Here is a 22,924-nt window from a genome sequence, read left to right on the forward strand (position 1 = left end):
CTAGCACACATTTGGATGGACAAAAACCAACAATAAAACAATGTTAACAGTTACACTGCTCAGTACCCTTGGATAGAGAGTACTGCTGACACACCAAAGGGGTAAAGGTCTGAGAAAGGAGAGAAAGTCAGAGACAGGAAACCTCCCTGGATCTGATCCTACCCCCACTCCCACTTAAGCAGTGGTGGGCAACCTGCAGCCGCGGGCTGCACATGGCCCATCAGGGTAATCCGCTCGCGGGCCACGAGACAGTTTGTTTACATTGACCGTCCACAGGCACAGCCGCCTGCAGCTCCCAGTGGCTGTGGTTCAGCATTCCCGGCCAATGGGAGCTGCAGGCGGCCGTGCCTGCGGACAGTCAATGTAAACAAACTGTCTCGCGGCCCGCCACCGGATTACCCTGATGGGCTATGTGCAACCCGTGGGTCTCAGGTTGCCCAGCACTGCACTTGAGCTAAGTGCAGTTTCTCCACTCATTTAAACGGGGCTTCCCAGGCAGAGCCAAGTCTGTGCTGGGAGCACGAAAGAAGCCAGGCTACATGTGCTTTCACTGTCATACTTTCTGCTTCAAGTGAATCCAGAAGACACAACATGAGGCCTGTGACATAAAACCACCACCACCAGGCAATCCCTGCCTAGGTAAGGAAGTAGTTATGCTCCTTTAAATCCCTTCATTTTCACTGGTATCTGAATTAGCCTCAGTAGATGGAACACTCAGAGGTTATTTTGGGTCAGAAAATGTACAAATCTAAGTAATGTTGCAATGCCCAATGAAATATTCAGAAGTACAGCACTAGTGGCATATTGTAAAACTTCATCATTAGAAATAGACTAACATGAGGTCCTCTGCTCTGCTTCTGTGGAATACAGAATGCCTCTCTTGGAAACCTGTTCTTTTACCTATTTGTCCCTGTTCTGCTGCTGATCAGGAGAGGTTTCCAGCCCATATCATCTTTCATATCGAAGGCTTTTTGTTGGGGATTATAGTCAGTGATTAGCTAGTTTGTAATGCTTGGCAAAGCATCCTCAGGTGAGCAGGTTACTATAATTCTGCTGTGAAATCATATTAATAGAGTGAATTCTATCAGCAGCATTTTCTGGGGATTTTGAAGGGAGAACCCAGGTGCTGCTCTTTGCATAGCTCTCCTCACTTCTTTGCATATTGACTTTTATTCCCCTGTGAACAAGCCGTGTATTGCTTTCTGGAGTGTTTAAACAAGGCTCCAATCATTACAACAGGCTGGAGAAAAACGATCATTGAATGGCCCATTAAGCTTGATGCCGGCTCTGAAGAGAGGAACAGCTTCCCTCAGTTGGCAATATGCTTGCAGGTTAGTGGTGGTGCAAAGAGTAGCAGGTGACTGCAGTCTGGCTGCACTTTCGCGGTTCTGTCTTGTCTCTGTTGGACAGTCAGTAATGTGCTGAAAGGTGCTGACTGGGGCTTTCCCTTTTTACATTTCTGGCACCAAATTCCAGGGAGAGCGAGGTAATGTCAGGTGCTACTGGCAGACGTCTTAGGTTATGCTGCTTAAAGTCCTTTTGTTTAAGGGACAGATTCTCCAGTCCCTCCTCTCTGCGCATACCCACAGCCCTGAGCACATGCTAAGCTGGGTTTAGCACAGGCTAAGCAGGATCCCCTTACTGACAATTCACTGTCACATCACTAGGCCACTTCTCCCTGACAACTGGGCCAGAGATTATTTGCACCTGCAGATCCATCCCAGTGGATTTCATTGAGCAGTCTTGTCTCGGGTGACCAGGGAACCTGTTAACAGGCACCTGAGTCATGCAAAGTCCATGGCTTATTTGGTTAATACCATCCATTGTTAACTGAGGACCAAGCCCTATTTTGCATTCATTACTGAAGCCTGGCTGGATATTTTAAGTCCAGTGTGTTCTAGATGAGAAGTTGGTTCAACTTGAACCAGGAGAGGGTTTGGTATCAGCTATACCAATTACAATATTATTGGTATGTATTGTTATATGTAGTATGGTAGAGCAGTGATCAGGACCCCTCTGAGCTAGGTGCTGTACACATGTAAGAAAAAGACAGTCCCTTCCCCAAGGAGCTTGCAGCTGCCCTTTGAAGTAGGAGGTACCTTACCCCCAAAAAGGGTTTGTTTTAGTGTGTCTGGCAAGGCGAGGGTTAAGATGGGAATAGCTTTAGTTCCCATCTGTGTGTCAGAGTCTGTGTCTTGGCCTGGTGCTAGCTAGCTTGGCTTGGCAATTTCACCATCCCTGTGGGGGGTCTTATCCATGAAAGAGAACTCACAGGATCGCATGGCTACCCTGACAGCCAGCAGACAATGCCAGGCTGTCTGGGGCTCAGTGTGCCCAAGTGGGTGTTTTGGGCTATCTTGGGGGGCTCAGGGGGGGCATAGAGACTAAACATTCATTGGGAGTGGCCCATCACCTCCATCAGGTCACACCGGTGCCCCCCTCAGAGCAGAAGGTCTTTTTCACTGGGCTACCCTTGGAAAGTGCTGGCACTAGCAGGGTTTCAGATCAGAGCTGGAGTCCTGTCGCCCTGGGTTGCTCTACTGAGGGCCTTGTAGGAAACTACATTTATCTTGTGTTATCTCTATGGCAGCTCCTAGATAGCTGCACTCCCTTTACTCCGGTGATATATGAAGCCTTAGGGGAGGAGACCAGAGCATTGAGGAAAGCAACAGCGCTTGCTCTGTCTGGCCTAGCATCTGCTGTCCTGTGGCTGTGCAGGGGCTTTCATCTGCTAGAGCAGCTGCCGAGCCTTGTCCAGTGAACCTGCTGCAGACAGCACAGTGGCACCGTCTCACTGTGGGGAATTCCCCTCTGCTTCAGGGCCACACATCTGGCTCTGAGGCAGCAGCGCTGTGTGTCGCTACTTGACACAACTGTTCGGTTCTGACTTTCAACTGCTCTTGCTCCCACGGGTTCCGGAGCTGCTTGAAGAACTGTGGTCTGCCACATGTGAGATGAGCCATAGGATGGGACAGTGGCTAGAGAGAGCAACCTGGCACTTGTGATGCCTAAGAGCAATTCCCTGCTCTGCCACAAGTTTCCCGGGGGCCTTGGACACGTCACTTATAGCCAGGTTGTCAAAGGGGTGTCAGCACCTGTGGGGGGTTCAAAAGCACTGAGGTGGGCCAGTGATCTAACCAGGCACCTAAGTACTGTGCCCATTCCTGTCTCTGGGCCTCAATTCCCCAGCTGGGACTCCCAGCACTGCCCTGCCTCTCAGATGGTTGTGAGAATAAATAGAGTGAAGCCTATGGATGCTCAGACACTGTGATGAGGGGGGCCGGATAGTAGCTGAGATAGAAAAGGCAGGGCTGGGGAACAAGGCTACCCTTACACAAATGGCTGTCTGACCTTGTTTTTGGCTGCCCTCCCTCTCTGGTCTTAGGACGCCTGTCGGGCACAAATGATGCCATCTGACTCCTTTAACCCCTCCGAGTCTTGCTTTAGGCCAGGAGCTTGCCCCCATCTCTGCAACTGAGTTAGGAATGGGCTGTGACCAGGTCTATCAGCAGCCAGGCCCAGAGCTATGAGGGGGCAGGCAAAGGGGATATTTGCCTCCCCAAATAATCGTCAAGGGGCCCCAGATTATTGTCAGAAAGGCCAAGCTATATTCAGCATGTACAGCCTTCATCCTTTATAAATCACAGCTAAAACTGACCCAGTAGCCAAACGTTCCTTTTTTAACCTGTCCAGGACTCCGGCAAGGCTGTTTGTTTTTTAACTAGCAGCATCCAGGGACCCCAAGCCACCCCTTTGCCCCTGGCAGCAGTGAGACCCTAGAACTGACCCTGTCAGCAGCCTCTACTACAGACCACGAGGTTTCGTTTGCTGTGCGGTGGGTCCTGGCAGGGGGCGGTGGGGTTGTGCTTCAGACTCCACAGGGAGTTACTGGGGGGCTGCTTCTCTGCCCCAAGGGCTGTCATATGAGACTCTGCAGGACTGTGTTTCACTGGGTGTTGAGGCTATGGGAGGAATAGTGAGGCTGCCGGCTCTAGTGCCAGGTGGATGCTGATCATGCTTGCCTCTGGGATTAACTTTCATCGGACTCAGCCAATGCCATGTCTCTGCTCTCCCAGCACCTGGCCAAGACAGCAGCTTGGTGGAGGGCAAGAAGCTCAGATTCCATGCTGGCCGGATGAAAGTGACATGTCTACTGGCCCTCGGGTAAGAATGCGCAGTGACTCCCTGGAGGAGATCAAGACCTCAGCTGGCCCAGCAGGCTGCAGCAGCACAAAACTCCAAGTCCCAGAGGGGCTTTATCCAAAGACTGCTGAGGTCCTTTAAAGATCACAAGCGCTTCATTATCTGATCCCTAGAGACCCTCGGTCAGCAGAACACACTACTATGGCGAGGAAGCGGCTTTCATTCTGGCTTTATTAGTGGCTGCAAATACATCTGCAGAATCCTGCCACTAGAGGTTGGGTTTGAAAGCAGGGCTACATGTTTGGCTGGAGGGGGATCTAGGACCTTCTTTTTTTCCACAAGGCTTTCAGTGATATTGGCCAACTCCCCTGTCCCCCACGCCACATCCTGATAGATAGAGAGCAGAGACTCTCCCAACACCGCCAGCTAAATTCCTCTAGGTAATTTATTACTTTTAATGTGCTAGTTAATTACATAGTGAATTAAAAATGCATTTGTCATGGTGCTTGTGCTGTCCTCAGGCTCCACCGGGAATCCTCTCCATCCAGCCCTACAGACGGAGGAAAAGGAAACACAGGTGAAAGGTCAGACAACAGAACTGCAGCATAGCGGTTACATGGGAGGCTCAGTGATGAATGGACTCACCTCTTGAGTGGATGCCCAGGAAACAAAGCAGTGCCTGTGACAGCCCCCATCTTTGACTCCAGGGACTGAACTGGGGACCGCCAGAGTTAAGGTGTGAGTTAGAGAGCCAGGCTCTCTAGCTAGGGACTGTCACAGACTCGTGTCCTCTGGGGATCAGGCACCAAGTGGAACACATAACACATGCTGATCAGTGGGTTGCAATTGAACAGAGGTGCCAGGGCATAAGGGGCAGCATTCAAAGCATGACTGGGGCTCTCGGACGTAAAACAAAGTGTGAATCTGGCTGTGCTCTTGGGTATGCTAGCTGTGGTGTACCAAGGCTGAGAAAAGGCATGTGACTCTAGCCACTTTTCTGTGGACACGGATTCTGAATCACATGGGCTGGAGGAAGGATGCCAGCCCCAGGGATGCAATGGGAATCCAGCTATGCTCTAGGAGACAGGGCCTAGGATGCTAGGGCTAGTGCAATGCAACATGACCATTAAGACAAGCCTTTACCTGAGGTTTACTTGAATGTGTGACTCTCGGTACCGCCCCGACCAAATCCTGCAAGAGAACCAGAATGAGGTCATTACCACCTGAGGCATCAGAAGCAGGGAGCAGGAACCAGTGCCGTGGCTGTGACAGCCTTTGGGCTAGTGAGACCACTGCCTCTCCTGCTGACCCATATTCTCCCAGACCATCTGTAGCCATCTGTCGTTCTTCTCTTACACTGATTGGCAGCTCTTTGGGGCAGGGGCTGCTGTGTTTGTACAGTGCAGCAGGGCCCTGGTCCACGACAGGGTTCTGAGGCACTATTGCAATACAAATAAGAGTGAACGCAGTGAGAGACATGCCTCCCGGTGCCCTGGAACTGCCACAGAGTGCAGAGACCAAACACAACATCCAAGCTGGGGGAAGAACGACGACCACAGCCTGAATATTCCCAGGGCCATGAGCCAAAGGTCTAGTAGACACCTCTGACAGCCCACCCATGGCTTTAGAGGGGACTGGGACAAAGCTGTCTGCAATAAGGCATTTCAAATGGAAACCACTCACACACTGGGGCCCAACTTGCCTCCAGATAGAGAGGGAAACACTAACTGGAGTACAGGGGGGCTGGAACAAGAGTCAGAGCTTTTAATAGCTGGGTCACTAGCTCAACATGGCCCGCGGCCAGCAGTGACCCAGTGCACTAAGGGCTGAGAGCCGGGCAGCAGCCTGTGTGAAGTGGGACAGGGGGTCCTAGTCACTCAGTGGCACAGGAGTCCATGTCACAAATGTAGGAGCACTAGCTAGCTGGCCCAGAGTTGTCAGCCTCAGTGGAAAGGGCGAGCAAGGAGCGTATGGGCTGTGGGCTGAACTCCCTTCTCAGCAGGAGCATGCTGACGGGAGGCAGGCCCCGGGGAAGCCAGCACTGGAGCTGCTCCTGCCATGCCCGTCCTCTGCAGACACGGGATTTCGGTCCCATTTTTAGCAGCAGCAAATTCATGTTCAAATTGCAGGAACTGGACTAGGAGACCTCTTGAGGTCCCATCCAGTCCTACACGTCTATATAAAAACAGTTCATAGTGCAAGTCCCCTTCCTACAGAATGCTGGAAGTGAACAGCCCCCTTGCTGGTAGCCCGAGCCCTGTCATGGTCTGTTAGAACTCCAGCCCTACAAGTGCTGATTAGACCCAGCCCACAGAGCATTTCAGGGGGCCTATGTGTGGGGAGCAGCGAGTGGCTTTTCCCTTCAGGGGATTGGCTCCAAAGAGCAGGAGCATCACAAGGGGAAAAGGAGCTCAGCCCTATAGCCACGGAATCCCTGCCTCAACAGCCCAGACAGCACTCAGCCCCTGCATGGCTGTGAAAGGGACTGGAGTGTGAGCACACGTTACCCAGCCTTGTGGGGCTGCTCACAACAGCACCCCCAGAGCTCGCTCCTGCTCCCCCTTGAGGAGTCGCTGAAAAGGAGGCTGGGGAATGACCTGCCTGCCCCTTCCCCGCCAGCCTGAAGACCAGGAGAGGGAGCCATTCGAGGGCAGCCGATTGGCTGGCACAAGGTGCGCTGGGAACAGTCCTGGCAGAGACACTGCCTCCCCGAGGTGCAGCTCCACCCCGCCCCCTGCAGGGCTGTGGTGGTAGCATCCCAAGACAAGAGCAGCAGGAGGAATCAAGGGTGATGCCTAAAGAGGCCAAGTGGCACAAAGGATGTGGAGTCCTCCTGGAAAGCTGGCTCCAGCTGAGATGCCAAACATTGAAAACCAGGCCCAGGGGAAGGGCTAGGTCTGGACAGGTTGAGCATGGGGCTAGCAGCTCGGGAGGCAGCTGCCTACCCCTGGTGGGAAACAAGCCTCTGTTATGGGGTTACTGGGTGATGGCTTGCCTCTGGTGAAGGGACTTGAGACCGGGGACTGAGGGAAGGAAACCCCTGTTGCATGTGGGAGGAACGTGGTCACCATGTGGGTTATCTTTCAATTTACCCTCCCAACCAGCTGTGCGGAGCAATGTGCCACTCTGCCCTTCTCTCTGCTGTCCCAGAGCTCAGGCTGCAGCCCAAGAATAATTAAATAGCCCCTTAGCCTGTTTAATTGCAGCTGGCACAGGCCAGCCATGGGTGTCTGATTGCTGTGTAGGTGTCAGTGCTCTCCTTCCCTGCCACAATCCTACCCAGGCTGCATACTCAGGAATTAAGGAATCTGAACTGGTGTCATCAGGGTTCCAGCTACTGACGTGCTAGCTCTGCCCTGGCAGTAGGACAGCAGCTCCTCTGAACCCGCTGAGGTGTCTCGGGGGGATACAAGTGGGTCCCATTCTCTGGAGACTGAGGATGCTGCTCCTCCTAGCAGCAGGAGGGGGCAGGCTACAGTCACTCTTGACTCTAGTTCTCCCACCCAATGGCCTGGCGTTTTACCCTTGTAGCTTCTAGAGATAAAGAGAAGGATTCCATGTTCCCAGCCAACCCACATGCTGACAAGCAACAGCTGCATAGCTCAGCCAGGGGTCTGGCTGACTTGTTGTCCAGGGTAGCCCACTAGCTGCTGTTAAGGCTTAAGCCAATATCCTGCTGACTTGGAGTGGCATGTAGATGACACTTCACGTTACACCCCAGCAGCCACAGAGTGGATGGCGGGGCAGAAATTCAAGTAGAATTCCACAGCCTCTAGCATTGGCGCCACATCAACAATCGCATTCAGCAAATCACATTCCACAGGAGTGCGTATTGAACCTGAAACCAAAGAGCTGGGGGAGAGAGGGGGAAGGAGAGGGAGCTGCAGCAGGGAGGGGAGAATTCAGACCTGTAACTCAAAACTTTCTAAAGCTTGCTGAGTCGCAGTGTCTGGAGCCCCACAAGTTTTGAGATTCCTTCTCTTCAGCATTCTCATCTCTTCAAAGTGTCTAAGAGGTTCTGGCAAATTGCATGGGCTTGTGGGTTTTCACACCCTTCAATCTGTGACTACACGGCTGGGTTGGGCAGCGTGGCTGGCCTGTGAAAGCACACTAGACTACCTCACTACAGTGAAATGTGCAAAGCACTTAAGTTGACTCGTGCCGTGTCCAGATGAGCAGGCCCATTTGTGCCATCACTCACACTGGTACAATGCCCACCAGCTCCGGGGAGAGTCACACCTGTGCAACAGAGGACAAAACTGTGACTGTAGAATCTGAAGATGGGGAGGGTGAGATTTCTTCCAACACTCAGGGTACATCTACACTACAGCGACAGTTACAGCGCTGCAGTTGTGCTGCTGGAGCACTGCAGTGTAGATACTTCCTACAATGACAGAAGGGGGCTGGCTATCAACGCAAGCAATCCACCTCTCTGATTGGAGGTAGCTAGGTCAATGGGAGAATCCCTCTGTCGACCTAACCACCTCTATATCACGGGTTAGGCTGACCTAACTACAGTGGTCAGGGCATGAAGCTAGATTGATCTAAATTATAGGTGTAGGCCAGGCCACAGCATTGACCTAACTCTGCTCCTGCCGAAGTAAAAAGCAAAATTCGGAGCTGGGCCAGCGCTGAGACCTTTTGAACATCCTACCCAGAGAGAAACCACAGTGTAGATCCAGAGGAGCATCTTTCCAGCCAACGTGACCGAAGACTGTGAGAGACAGAGCTTCTGCTCCAAAGGCCACAATTCAAGTTTGAGGCAGTGCCTACAAAGCGGTCAAGAGACAGTTGCCCAGCCCCTGGAGAAAGGGGAAGGAGGCGTGTGTAGATGTCGAAGGGTGACTGCACGCAGGAGGATGTGTGATGACAGCCATATGAGTAGAGATTGTGAAGGGGAGGACAGGTGTAAAGTATAATGGGTGTAGGTGTATTTAGGGGTGTGCACATGGCTCTAGCGGTTTGCCTCCGAGTTTAGGGACATATGAGGGAAGACAAGGGGCTGCGGGGGAGTGGCTGTGGGGGTGCATGAGGGGCTTGTGAGCTGGGAGTTCAGGCAGGAGAGGCTGTGGATGGACGCAGGGATGTATGTGCATGGATCTGTATGCTAGAACATGTGATCATGCTTCTGGGCAAGAACCCCAGGAGACAGACATCACTGGTGCCAGTACCCAATATCCAGCCAGGGAGAGGTGGGAAGCCCCAAGCATGGAGAAACTTACCTTTGGGTCCAAACAAAGCAGCATAGCACGGCTGGTTGCAATAGGGCTTCCCATCATGCTGCAGAGAGAGAAGAGACTCCTCAGTGCCACATTACTCAGGGGAGTCTGAGACGAGCAGGGCCCAGGAACTGGGCATCAGAACAGGCACTGCTCAGTCACTGGGCCCACTCTTAACCCTGTGAGTATGGATCTAGATTAACAACTCCTGGGCCCTGCTCTCTTGTCCCAGCTGTGTCAGTGACCTCCCCTACTGCCTGCTCTTCCAGTTCTGGGCCCTGCCATTGTTCTGCCAGTCATCCCGAGTGGAGTCCTGACCTCACTACAGCTTTGCTAAACTAAAGAAACAGAAACATGCCAGGAGAGCCAAATCAGAGCCTCGTCTAAGGTCCACTCACGTTCCTCCTCACCTGAGACCTGCTCTGGACATAGGTCTCTGGATAAAGCTAGGGGACCCTGCGCCACCCAGCCCACAATCCTAGTGACACTCTGCCCCATTACATGCAATGGGGAATTCCCTCAGTTCCCTACAGGATTTCTCCAACTCGGCAAATCCCCCCTCCAGGGGATCTGGACTGGCCCAATGTCTCTGCCCTGTCAGGTTAGTTCAGTTATTATGGCACCCCACTCACCGGGCCATCCTGGTGCTGGCAAACCAGCCTGCCCACACACACAGCAAGCCCACAGCTTGGAGCTGGCTAATGCAGAGTTCTTGCTACTTTGAGGCAGGGCCCCCAGATAGTCCCATATTCCATGGAATCAACCAAAGAACTCACCCCTTGCTGCAGAATCTCAGCTTCCCGCTTTTAAAATTCTATTTCTGGCCCCCAAGTCTGAGACCTGAGTAACTGATGCAGCGATGGCTGCCTGCATCTCCAAGAGCTGTGAACTCCCCGCTCATCTCAGGCAGGGCCCAATGCACCCTGTGATTCTGCAGCAGTGGAGCTTGCCATTGGCCCCAGGATGCCACGGAATGCAGCCCTCTTCCCCTGGCATTAGATGTTTTGCTGCGGCCAGACCCTCTCTGGTCAGCTGCAACCTGCCATTTGTTCTCCAAATTTCCCCACAATGGGGAGATGATTTTACTGTGCACAGCACATGCACTAGGAGTCCAGCTTGCAGCCAAGGAGCAGGGAGAAGCCAGAAATGTAGGCTGGTTAACTAGGTGGCCTGGAGATCCCCCAGCAGTCCAGGCCTGGGGCAATGAGCCGCTGAAGCTTGCAATAAGCTCCCTGCTTCCGGGGGTGAAGGAGGGTCTGAGCCGGACAGCACTGCAGGAGCAGAGGCCAAGGGAACAGTGCCAGGCTGGCTGGAGAGTACAGTGAGAACCCCACCCTCAGAAATACCCAGAAACCATTTGTACCTCAGTGAGCCTTCCAAGTCTGAGCCTGTGCAATGAGTGTGTGTCTGAGGGGGATGGGAACAAGCGTACTGCATGGTGCGGGGATAAAGTCATGCTGCTGCAGAATTTCGGAGCTGGGGCTGTGAAATACGGGCCCCTTGTGCTGTGGAGTACCTGGGAATCCACTTTGCAATGGCAGCGTGCACTATGCTGCCACCCACAGGTGAGGGGTATAAAGAAGCAGCTGATTAAAGCTTCTTGACATGTCTGTCCTACACGTTGGAAGATGCAGTTAAGAGTTACAGTGACACAGAGCTGGTGGCCACCTCACCCCTTACCTCAGCATGGCCACCTGAAGTCAGGGTCTTGTTGCATTTCTCACACTTCAAGCATGGTCGGTGCCAGTCTTTCCCCAGGGAGGTAACCTTCTCAGCTGTCAGAGTGCGGAAACAAAAGAGCACCATTCAGGAGGCTGTGATAAGGCACCGAGCCAGCAAGGGTTGGCAAGCTGCTGTGGGCCCTTAGCCCAGCCCCACCCCGCTACACCTGCACTCGCTGTCAGGTATCGGAGGGGCTTTTCACGAGGGAAGCGAACAGCTCAGGAGCTGGCTGGCCAGCCCGGGAGAACAGCCCTTTGTGCCCAGCCCAGCCCCTCTGCGTCCAGCCCAGCCTCTCTGCAGAGACTGCTGGAGCCCTCCGGAGGAAGGTATGGCTGGCACAGGACTACTGAGTTTATCTTCTTCATGGCACCGCTTCTTTGCTTTACTACGTAAGGACTCTGGGGCTGCCTGTGTGGGCTGGGACAGGCCAGAGAGATGTAAGGAGACTGTCACAGGGAAAAGATGCCACGGCAGAGGTGGGGAGCTGCTTCAATAAACTCTGTGGACTTTTGCACTCTACATGGATCTGTCCTGGACCCAAACAGTGTGGTCACTGTAAGAGTTCTATACTTGGAAAAATGCCTTGTGTTCCCAATGATTAAATCCAAAAGCTACTGGGGCATCTCTCATTCCAGCTTTCAGTGGGGCTCACTCACTGTTTGACACTTGCTTGTCCTGGAGGGGGACTGACAGTTTTCAGATTCAGACACCTACACTGCACTTGCAAAATAAATAAAAATCCATGCAGCCCATGCGTGTGCGTGTGTGTGGGCAGCAGGGCCGGCTCCAGGCACCAGCTTACCAAGCAGGTGCTTGGGGCGGCCACTTCGGAGAGGGGCGGCAGGTCCAGCTGTTCGGCGGCAATTCAGCGGACAGTCCCGCACTCCTGCTCGGAGCAAAGGACCTCCTGCTGAACTGCCACCGGAGATGGCGATTGCGGCTTTTTTTTTTTTTTTTTGGTTTGGCTGCTTGGGGCGGCCAAAACACTGGAGCCGGCCCTGAAGGTAACGATCCCTTTTGGCACATGTGAAAACCTGTCTGACAATCATGGGGGGGGAGAGACACCTGGACCAACACTGGAAAGCAAAGTATTGCAAAACATCCTTTTTCCAACCCACAAATACAGGGAACCTCCTGCCGTCAGGGTGTTGGGGACACATTTCTTGCTAAAAGCCACAGCAAACAGTAGTGTGTTTGGAGACTGGCCTGGGTTCAGGCAACTGAAGACAGCCCCAGAGGCAACTAAAAAAGGAACAATGAGGTTACTCCCCTAGTCTGGAACAGGTTTACATTAGGAAAGAACACAGGATGGAATTTAACTATAGCACAAAGGATGTAATTTGCTAAAGAGGCTAGTGTGTTCTTTCTATTAGCAGCTGCACTCACAGATGTGTATTAAGTGATAACGCTGAGCTTTCCACAGGAACCCTTTCAGTGCCAGGACCTTCGAGTGAATTTTCCATGCCTGAAAAAGGCAGGGGCCTGAGCTCGGGGACAAAATTTCTTCCTATACACCAATACCTCTCCACTCTGTGCTCTGCTGCTGCAGCAGAGTGCTGGGTGAGGAGTGCTGCTCTGCCAGTTTTTTGGCATTACAACTCCTTTTCTGGGTGGGCAGAGAGCCTGTGACTTGGGTGTGACCATTAACTCCAGGAGAGAAGTGATCACTAGAGAGGGGATCTCAAAATGCTCCTAGCAGGCAGGCCCCACATCACAGACACCAACATCATGGCATGAAATGGCACACTTGTTTGTAGCTCCAACAAGCAGGCCAGAGACTATCTGGGGAAGGGGGCATGAGCCCAAATCCCCTTTATGAAAAAGCCTTATAGAATTCAACGGGGAGGAAACTGACGGGGTTACACTGAAATTAAACACAGTTCTTTAGAAGTTGTTCTAAAAGGCTTCAGAACCTGACAAATTTCAATAAGGCTTTTTACAGCAACCCCTTGGATCTCTCTTAGATAGTAACGTGGCCCCCACTACCGGAGAATCTGAGCACCTCAATCACAACATGCCGGTGAGACGAGCTACACTATCACCCCCATTGCACAGAGGGGAACTGAGGCACAGAGAAGTGAAGTGTTATATTATTATATGAAGTGAATAATATTATTATATTGTTATAAGTGACTTCCCTAAGGTTACACAGGAAGCCTGTGGCAGAGCGAGGACTTGAACGCAGGTCTCTCAGGTCAGAGGGCCACCCTGCCTCAGGAGGCACACGCTGCTATGGAATTCTATAGGCTGATTTTAAAAAGCTCTCCGGAAGAATGATTGCTCGAGGGGGGTGGGGAGGAGAAGACACACAACTTTTATTTATATTATTAATTATTATATTATAACCCAGAGGGGGCCACCTCTGTAGGTCAGGAGTGAGGCATGATGGGGTGGAGGGCAGCACCCTCTGCCATGCCTGTTCTACATCTGAAAGAGATGCTGAGCCTCTTTTTATTCCAGGGTTTCTGGAAGGAATTCAGACTCCAGGAATGTTACTCGGGCACCTTTCACCCCTATTAGAGGAATGTTTAGAGAAGCCTATCACTGCCTAGGCAGTATATTCCCAGTGACTGGGACTTCTCACCAGGACAGCTTCCAGACTCTGGTGCTGCAATCTCCCCATGGAGGTAGTGATTTAGTGCTGATGAAGTGATCAGTCTTCGCTGCACTCCTATGATCCTGCTTTCTCTCCCCTTTATGATCTGTCAAACATATCAGCTGAAATCCCATCAAGGACCATTGAAGTAGCTCATTGAATTAACAGCCAGGCCCTTCAGGTTCCAGCTTGGAGTGAAGAACCAGATGGTGTAAGTGAAATGTAGTTAAGTGGCAGCTAAATCTGAGCAAAAGACACCATATACCAGCCATACAAAACCTCCAGTATTGGGACTCTTAGCTGAGAAATGTTGTATTTTTCTTTTTATTCCAAGACTGCTTATACAAGATCAGCGTTACTGCTATGATCTTAGAAATAAGAGCTTACAACTGATTTTGGACTCTCCTTGGCCTTTGCATTAAACTCGGTCTTGTACAGCTGAGGTCATATGACTAACTTCATAAAAATAGCACTTCCTTGCTCAACAGACCCATTGCACTTACAAAGCCACATCTGCTTACTTCACTGCACAGTATCTTTCACTCCTGTTAGCCCTGCCGGGCTAGACCAGCTGTGTGAATGACAGCTGAATTCTTTTCTGAGTTGATCAACTGAATTAATAATGATAGATTGAGAGTATACAGTGTTTATACCCAGAGATGTGCAAACCAGAACAAAACCAACCTGACTTTAGACCCGGGGGTTTTAGGTGCTGACAGTTCTATTAAAACCTTTTTTTACTAGTAAGCTTAGCAAATATTACCTGGAGTAAATAAACTGCCATAGACGTGAAACTTCACAATGCCAATTTTAGTCACCATTCCAAGTAGAACTGTACTTTAAGGGGAGGTTTAAGCCTTGTTTACACTGAGGAAACTTACAAAAAATTCGGATTGGTGTTACTACCACTTTATTGGAATGGGTGTTAGCACCAATAGTGTAGACAAGGCTCTTGCCACCAGGACTGATTTTTACTCCCTTTTGGTTGAATCTATTGAAAGTAAGTAACTAAAATGTTGGTAAAAATGGGTTCAGCTATCAGAATTTTGTCTATACCTGGCCTCCAGCCAGTGCTAACCCCAAGTCGGGATTCTTTAGTAAATTTCTCTAGTGTAGGCACTATCTTAAATGACAGGCAAATATGAATGCATGGGAAAACAGAGAAACAGTTAAGTCTCCATCACAGAGAACTGGAACGTACAAACTCTGGAATTCTTGTGTTCTGAGCCATTCCCTGATTATTATTTTTCTGGCATAGTAGACAGAAAAGTACAATACACCCCACAAGCAAACCAGAAATATAAAACAGAGAAAGAAAAAAAAATCAATGTGTTCCCAGTCCATGGCTTACAGATTTAGTCGATAAATTTAAAACATAAAAGTACTTATAGGGCCAGCATCCACTTCTAACTCTCAGCAAAACACATCAGAGTTTTTATGCCAGGGACATGGGGAACCAAGAGATTGGTCAGTACAGAAATCTGCGGCTTTTTAGAAATTCCTTCCAAATCAGGGTGTGGTCATCCATCTGCTCCTTACTAGGGGCTGGATCCAATGCCAAAGGGAGTCAGTGGAAGTCGGATCAGGCCCAAAGTCTGTTCAAGGCATATAGTGATAGTTTTAAGAAAAACAAGCCTTGGAGATACATGTATCCTCTGCGCTGTAGCCTTATTACAATAAGACATTCACGATTACATGGTGCCCTCTGTTATGCCCAGGTACTAATGACTGTGATCAAAGGCAGAATTTGCTGTTCAGAATCTAACTAATTTGCCTTGTAAAGTTTTTAGGAACCACTTTAACTGACCCTGGTGTTGGACTCTGGATTGGAGTGTCCAGAATCTCTGGGTGGCTCACTCCCTGCCCATCCAGTCTGTCCACCTTAAGCAAACAGCTATGATGAAGCTGAGAATGGTGCCATTGGAACAAACAAACAAAATATTAGCTTGGAGGGAAGGGTAACATGGCAGTAAGCCAGCGCCTCTGAACCACACCTCTAGTGATTTGCCTCAGTGCCCATCAAATGGCTTGGAGACAATCAAAGCACTGAGGCGCCATGTTAACCTATTCTGTTCAGTGGGGCAGACGTCCTGAGAGGAAAGGGCCTTGGTACAATGACTTACAAGACGTTACAGCACAGAAGAAAACAAAGAGGGAGTAAGTTGCAGTGGGGGAGGTCTAGGTTGGATATTAGAAAACACTATTTCACTATGAGGGTGGTGAAGCACTGGAATGGGATACCTAGGGAGGTGGTGGAATCGCCATCCTTAGAGGTTTTTAACGCCCAGCTTGACAAAGCCCTGGCTGGGATGATTTAGTTGATCTTGGTCCAGCTTTGAGAGGGGGTTGGACTAGATGACCTCCTGAGGTCTCTTCCAACCTTAATCTTCTAGATTCTAAGTTGCAGAAGGATCTCCCAGAGCAGCTCTTCAGAGGTGTCCATTTGCACACACAACGTATTGTTGCAAGTTCTCATATGTGCGTTTGGTGACTTCCGAAAGACCTGGCCTCTGATTCATGGTCATCCTTCATGACTGGCAAATGGTGCAAACCATCACCGTTCATCCTTAGGAGCAGAGCAAATAATTGAGATTTTTGGTCTGCTGGCCAAATTGAAAAATTCACTTTGTTTTTAACTGAAACGGATTTCTTTTTTGGTTTCTCACAAACAAAAAACCTCCCAAAATTGTGTTTGGGTCAAATGAACTGTTTTGAAGATGATGATTCAAAACAAAATATCCAAATTTGCAAAATGAACTGTACTGATAATTCCAAAATTTGTTTTCAAGGTTTTTTCGGCCGAAACTATTTGCTGAATTTGACCTGAAGTCACGAATAGTTTCAGTGCCCTGAAAAATGCATTTTTCAGCAAATTTCCTGTCAGCTCAAAAAATTTCACCCAGATTTACTTGGTAGAGCTCTGTGCTCATCTTGAACTGGTATAAATGACCATACAAAGCACAGGGACTGATGAATTGAGCCCCTGATATAAAAGATCTAAAAACAGAGCATTAGTAGTTTGACATGTTTGCCTCTGGAACCAAATGGTCACTGACAGTACTAGCTACTGCCAGAAGAATCCTCTTTAGACGTTAGACAGAAGATACACAATGGACACAGCTTAGATGGAAACATTTCAGAATCAAGAACAGATTCAGTGTCTAATACTAAAATATAGCCCATCCCCCAGCCCTCCCTTGCTTTTAGAGGTCAGCATACCTAACCACTCAGACCCACACAAACAACTCTTTATTTTCTACACTCTCTCCTTCCTACTGTTTTCTCCAGATCTTCTTCTTTCACCCCCAAATTACAATCTTGTGTCCTAGACACAACTTCCCAACTGTTACACATTTACATTTGCTATTATATGGATGGCTGGACTTTCAAGACATGGCAAGAACCTATTTTATATTTCTCTACCAAACCTTAACAACAAACAGCCCTCACCTATAATAATAATAATAATAGTGTACCTGTCCAACTGTTCAGCTAAAACATGCAGCTGGACAGAGAAATGGCAGGACCTCTTGTATATAGAAATTGATACAGTTTCACTCATTTTATAGAACACTGTGTGGTTCTTGGATTCTGAAGATTTTTTTTCACTGTGTAGAAGGGAACAGGAGACTTCCTCGATGATGGGCAGCTATATGAGAACATATGTATTTTCACTGGCTTTGGATATTATCTCTCAACAGACTTCAAAAACTGTATCAGTCTGTGGACTCAGAATCCAATGGGACAGTATAAAAGCACTACAATGAAATGGTTTAAAAACTACAATGGAAACTCCCCCCATCTTATGTGCTTTGTTATTTCTCACTAATTAACCAGGAAATCTTTCGTTTTCTAGGACTATCAATTATACCAGTGGTTCTCAACCTGCATCTGGTTTGCAGTCCAATCAGCACACAGCTGCAGTCCATGTAACATCCTCAGGGCCATACAGGTAGTAAACATATTGGGTGGGTGTAGCCCATATGGAGGGATAGCTCAGTTGTTTGAGCATTGGCTTGCTAAATCCAGGGTTGTGAGTTCAATCCTTGAGGGGACCATTTGGGGCAAAAATGTGTCTGGGGATTGGTCCTGATTTGAGCAGGGGGTTGGACTAGATGACCTTCTGAAGTCCCTTCCAACCCTGATATCCTATATAACACATATTTGAAAACCACTGGATCTGAAGGCCTAAGGGGCAGGGGGGGGGGAATTAATTACAAAGAACTTTTTATTAATGATAATTTGTAAAGAGAACTTGTTAGGTTTTGAGAGCGCTTCCTCGCTTGTAAAGCATACAGCTGTCTGCAAGAGTTTGCTGCTCTTCAAGTCTCCTTACTCATAGCTGGGAGGCATGCAAGAGATCCATAAATCAGAGCATCTTCCTAAGGCTGCAGGGAGGCCCAGGGAGAGGAACCCTGCTCGGACTCCTCCTCCCGCCATGGCTCTGCACAGCCTCCGTGCCAGTTAGCTTTTCCCAGCCCTGCCAGCTCAGAGCCCCTGCACAAGGGGAGAGGGGGCAGCGCTTGCCCTTGATGTTAGCAGGAGTCTGTGCAGCCTACACAGCCCAGCTCAACCCATGAGGACCAGCACTAATGCCGGTCTGCTGGAGCCCTGCAAACTCAGCTCCTTCCAGGCTGCATGGGACCCCCGAACCATGCAGGCAGACGGGGCGGGGGCGGGGGGGGGGATTTTGAGCCCTTCTCACAGAAACCGGGGGGTTCTCAGATGGCTTGTCCCGGAACACTGATCTCCTCCCACATGGCTGGGCAGGGGGCAGTGATGACAGCAGCGCTGGGCACGAACCAAACACCAGCTGCTGCAGCAGCAGCCTGTAGCCAGCGCAGCCTGGGTCCCGGCCCGGGCAATGGCCACCTCTACCCCACCCACCTGTGCTGCTGCCAGGGCACTGGGCTGTGCCTCAGTGGGGAGCTGGGTGTCAGGGAGCCTGTATAGACAAGGGGGGTGCAGGAGGCAGGGCACCCCCATTTAGAAGCTGCATTCAGGGTCAGGCAGGTGGGCTGTACCCCTGCAAGGGGCTAGGAAGGTGAGTGTAGGAGCAGAGTGTTGGACAAGGTCTCTAGCCGCCCCTACAGAGCTCTGGTGCCAGGGAGCCCATATAGAGAGGGGGTGCAGCAAGCAGGGCACCCCATGGGGGCAGGCAGCCACAGAGTCCCTGGCACCCCCGGCAGGGAGCTGGGTGCCAGGCACCTCTTGGGGAAGGTGGGGCAGGGACAGGCGGGGTGTCTGGCCGCCCCGGCAAGGAGCTGGGTGCCAGGAGCAGGGCACGCGTGGGGGCGGCGGGGGGGCCTGGGCAGGCAGTGCCGGGGCAGGCGAGGAGCGGCGCTCTTACCGAAGTAGACCTCCTTCTGGCAACGGGGGCACTTGGGCATGGTGGTAGCTCCGCACTGGCTGGGCTCTGCGCTGACTGCTGCTAGAGTTCCTCTGCTGCTCTGTACGGCCCGCGCCGGCAGGGTCACCCCGCGGCCCCGCCCGTGAAGCCCCGCCCCCCAGCTGTGCTGCCTGCGCGTGGGGAACCCTGGCACAGGGGCAAGGAAGGGAAGACAGGAGGGACGAAACTGCCGTGCCGGGGCGGGACGGGACGGGACGGGGCGGGGCGGTGGGGGAGGGGTGGAGTGGAGGCGCTGGTGGACAGAGGGGGATGGGGGGAATCAAGGCCCTAGTGTCCTGTTGATTTTTGTCCCACGCTCTTTCCTAACTCAGGGGCTCCCCCTGTTCCTGCCCCCAGCCTGCTGCTCCTTCAGGACATTTGGCCCTTGGGAGCCAAGAAGCAGCACACTTGGTGTCAGGCCCCCAGACTGGCCCAGATTCATCGCCGGGGCTCCAGAGCTGCACTGGTGGAGCAGAGACGGGGGCATTGCGGCCACAGTGGGAGTTAATCACCCACTGCCCTCACCCTGTGGGGCAGCAGGTGGGGGCTCCAACTGAGATCAGGCTTAGGGCTAGTCAGGAATTGTTCAACAAAACATCTGTTGTCAGAAAACACTGACTGGTGACATCAGAACCTGCCAGGGGACCGTGTCACTTTTAATTATTTCTGTTCTCAGAAAGGTTTGTCAGGTCCCAGTTGGAATTTCTGGTCAAAACCAAAGCCAAAGAGACTGGCCACCACCCTGGGGAAGGGGAACCCAGGTTTAAGTCCCTGATTCAGGACAGGGATTTGAACCTGGTCTCCCACATCCCTGGGGAGCACCATGTGCATGGGGCTATTGACTAGGCAGGTTGGTGGTTTCTCTCTCTGGAAGGTCTCTGTTTTACCCCAATGCAGAAAGGGAACATTTTTGAAATCTTGACAGTTTTCTTGGGAGAACTGTTTTCTACAGAACTGGATGCATAGACCAGGAGTGAAAGCCAGTCCCTGCCCTGAAGAAGTTACAATCTAAACACCTGGGGGGATGTGGGGCTCAGAGTGGATGCAATGACTTGGCTGAGGTCATGCTGTAGCCCTGGCTGACCCCTGCATTCTTGAACCATTGAATGAAAAGAGCTCCTGTGTCACACCCAGTGCCTTAACCACACAGCCATCCTTCCACTCGATATACAGTCCCACTTCCTTGGGTGCTGGGGTCAGCTGGCACAACCGGAGCACTGAGTCTGACAGGAAAGCATATTTTAAAAGGCCAAAGGAAGCACCAGGCTTGGATCTACTCAGGCTGATTCTGATCCTGGAGCAGTTTGTGCCAAGAGAGGAAGCAGGCCTCACACCCCTGGGCTGTGCATTCTTAGGGGTGTGGTGGGGACCACATGTGCTTATTGGGAACATTTGATCATGTTTTTTTATTACTACTATTATTTGCTATGGGGAGTTGCTTTTCTTTTGGAATAAACTCCTCCGAGGAGTCCCAGATGCATTCCTGAGGGAAATCCTTTCTGTCTGGCTAGGAAGGAACTAAGAGGAATAGCTAAAGGCCTATTTTGCATTCAGTTATCCTCCTCCTGTACAAAGCACCAAAGCCAAAAATGTCAGAAATGAAATCAGGTGCCTAGCTGCAGCCAGCAAGGGGCTGTTGTCTGCGGGTAGTGAGCACCCACAATTTCAGGTGAAATCAACAGGAGCTGCAGCTGCTCAGTACTTCCATTAAATCAGGGCCCCTCACTGTCTCAGGTTGGTTTTCTTCCCAGGGTTTACCTCAACTAGCTAGATGAAGGTAAAGAGCATTTCCCCTGTTCCAGGTTCAGGTTAAATTCATGGTTCAATCAGGATTAGCTAATAACTCTAATCTAATCTCAGTCTTTCTTCCTCAGCTAGACAGACCCCTTCAGAGGCACATAAACCTGTATGTTATAGCACAGTTCTCTTGCTGTGCTCTTCAAACCAGGGTAAAAGCCAAAGCTCTGTGCTGATTTATAATCACCAAACCCCAGGAAAGGGGCTGTGGGTGGTATCTGGTCCTTAGAGGATGGCAGCTTTCCTGCAGAGTCTAGATTAGGAATGACTGAATAATGTCCTCCTAACCAGCAGCACTGCATCTCACCCCTTACAGCAGGCAGGAAGCTGGACTGCTGTCCTTGGCACTTGGGGAAAGGGATTTCATGAATGAAAGCCCTGAAGCGCCAGGTCTTGGCAACAGTCACTGAACTCAGTAGGACTAATTCTCTTTTATGTAAAGCATGCACTCCCGTCCCATTGGCTGGGAGCAGGAGCCTTTGTAAAGCATATGTGCTGCAAGATTTTCACTCTAGATCATGAAATAAACTTTAAGGGTGAGTCAAAATAGGATGGGGTCTGACAAAGTGGGGGGAGGGGTTGAAAGGGGTGCTTGCTCCCTCCCCCCCAGGCCACTGCCATGTCTCACTGACAGCCACCTTCATGAAAGAATAAGTTGATGGGCTTCTACCAAAGTCCCCATAGAGCCCTAGGTCAGACCTCAAGCTTCAGAGTGTGCTCTGAAATCCCACCCTGTCAGCCAAGGATTGCTCTCGTAGAAGGCCAGCAGCACGGCCTGGAATGGGACTGACTACCATTGTGAGGCTGCTTTTAATGCTGAGACTGGACCTAGCCGCTCCCCGAGCCCTCTCCCCTCAATACACACCATGGCCACAGCTAGGGGTGGGTGCTCCAGAGTCCCAGGCCAGCACAGAGTGACTGTGCTGCACTGGCAGAGAGCATCACAGTTGGTCCCACCACATGGCCAGTGCAGTCAGTGTCTCTCTTGGGAGCTTTACAGCTCAACAGCTCAGGAAACTCTGCCAGGGAGCAGTTCTCTGTCGGATCAGTGGTGAGACTGACAAGTGGGGTGAGACTGATTCCTGGGGCTCCTTCGAGCCCAGTGACCTATCGAGCCTCTGAGTCTTAGAGGTTAGCAGAGAGCATGCTGTTCAGTCAGCCCCACACAACTATGTCTGTTCTCTTTAACAGCTCTCCCTTTTCAACCAGCTATGGTGGATTTAGTGCCAAACTGACAGCCCTGGGGCCTGGGCTGGAGTTCTCTTATTTAGCCTCAGAACAAGCATGGCACAGGCAGCTGTTTTCCTTGTACTAGCCATTGTGTACCTCACCCAGCCCTGGAGGGAGGGCTCTGCTCAAAGGCCCAGCAAGTGCTAGCTGTTACGGTGCTTTTTGTTTTGACATGGATACTTGGGGCTGGAAGGGGGCTGCACATCAGCTTATAAACATTTTGCACAGGCTGCCAAACCAGCACCCAGTGGGTGTGACTTTGGGGCCAGATTTGATCCTGATGGAGATGTATCCAGACTATAAAGTTTGTCTGGATCCAGATTAAAACTTTCCCCCAGAGTGGGCCATTCAGTTTCAGAATTTGGTTTGGGCCCCTCTCCAGTGAGGCAGGTGACTAGCTTTAATAGGTATGGGGAGATATTCAGGCATCAGCTTATCTGAAATCTGCACAGATGGGATCTGACCTCAGGCTTCTCACTGCGGGATCAGGACCATGGTAAGGGTGAAGTTCTATTGATTCAGGGCCTCATTCACTGCTGCGACTCCATGGCTATGTTGGTGCAACGTCATTGATTTTAGTATCAGGGGGTAGCCGTGTTAGTCTGTATCTACAAAAACAACAAGGAGTCTGGTGGCACCTTAAAGACTAACAGATTTATTTGGGCATAAGCTTTCGTGAGTAAAAACCTCACTTCTTCGGATGCATCCGAAGTGAGGTTTTTACTCACAAAAGCTTATGCCCAAATAAATCTGTTAGTCTTTAAGGTGCCACCAGACTCCTTGTTGTTTTTGTAGATACAGACTAACACGGCTACCCCCTGATACTTG

The 22,924-nt window shown here is 50.8% G+C and overlaps 1 protein-coding gene across 1 annotated transcript; it reads right to left on the minus strand.

Moving 5' to 3' along the window:
- Nucleotides 1–4,356: 4,356 nt before the first annotated feature.
- CRIP1 (cysteine rich protein 1) lies at nt 4,357–19,183 on the minus strand. The gene is made up of 5 exons (XM_034779543.1): nt 19,031–19,183; nt 11,043–11,137; nt 9,366–9,423; nt 5,287–5,334; nt 4,357–4,693 (listed from the first exon to the last, which is right to left on the minus strand). The coding sequence occupies exons 1-4, from the start codon at nt 19,068–19,070 to the stop codon at nt 5,294–5,296; spliced, it is 234 nt and encodes a 77-aa protein (XP_034635434.1). The 5' UTR covers nt 19,071–19,183; the 3' UTR covers nt 4,357–4,693; nt 5,287–5,293.
- Nucleotides 19,184–22,924: the final 3,741 nt, after the last annotated feature.

The sequence above is a fragment of the Trachemys scripta genome, chromosome 8, assembly GCF_013100865.1.
Source record: "Trachemys scripta elegans isolate TJP31775 chromosome 8, CAS_Tse_1.0, whole genome shotgun sequence".
Lineage (NCBI taxonomy): Eukaryota > Metazoa > Chordata > Testudines > Emydidae > Trachemys > Trachemys scripta.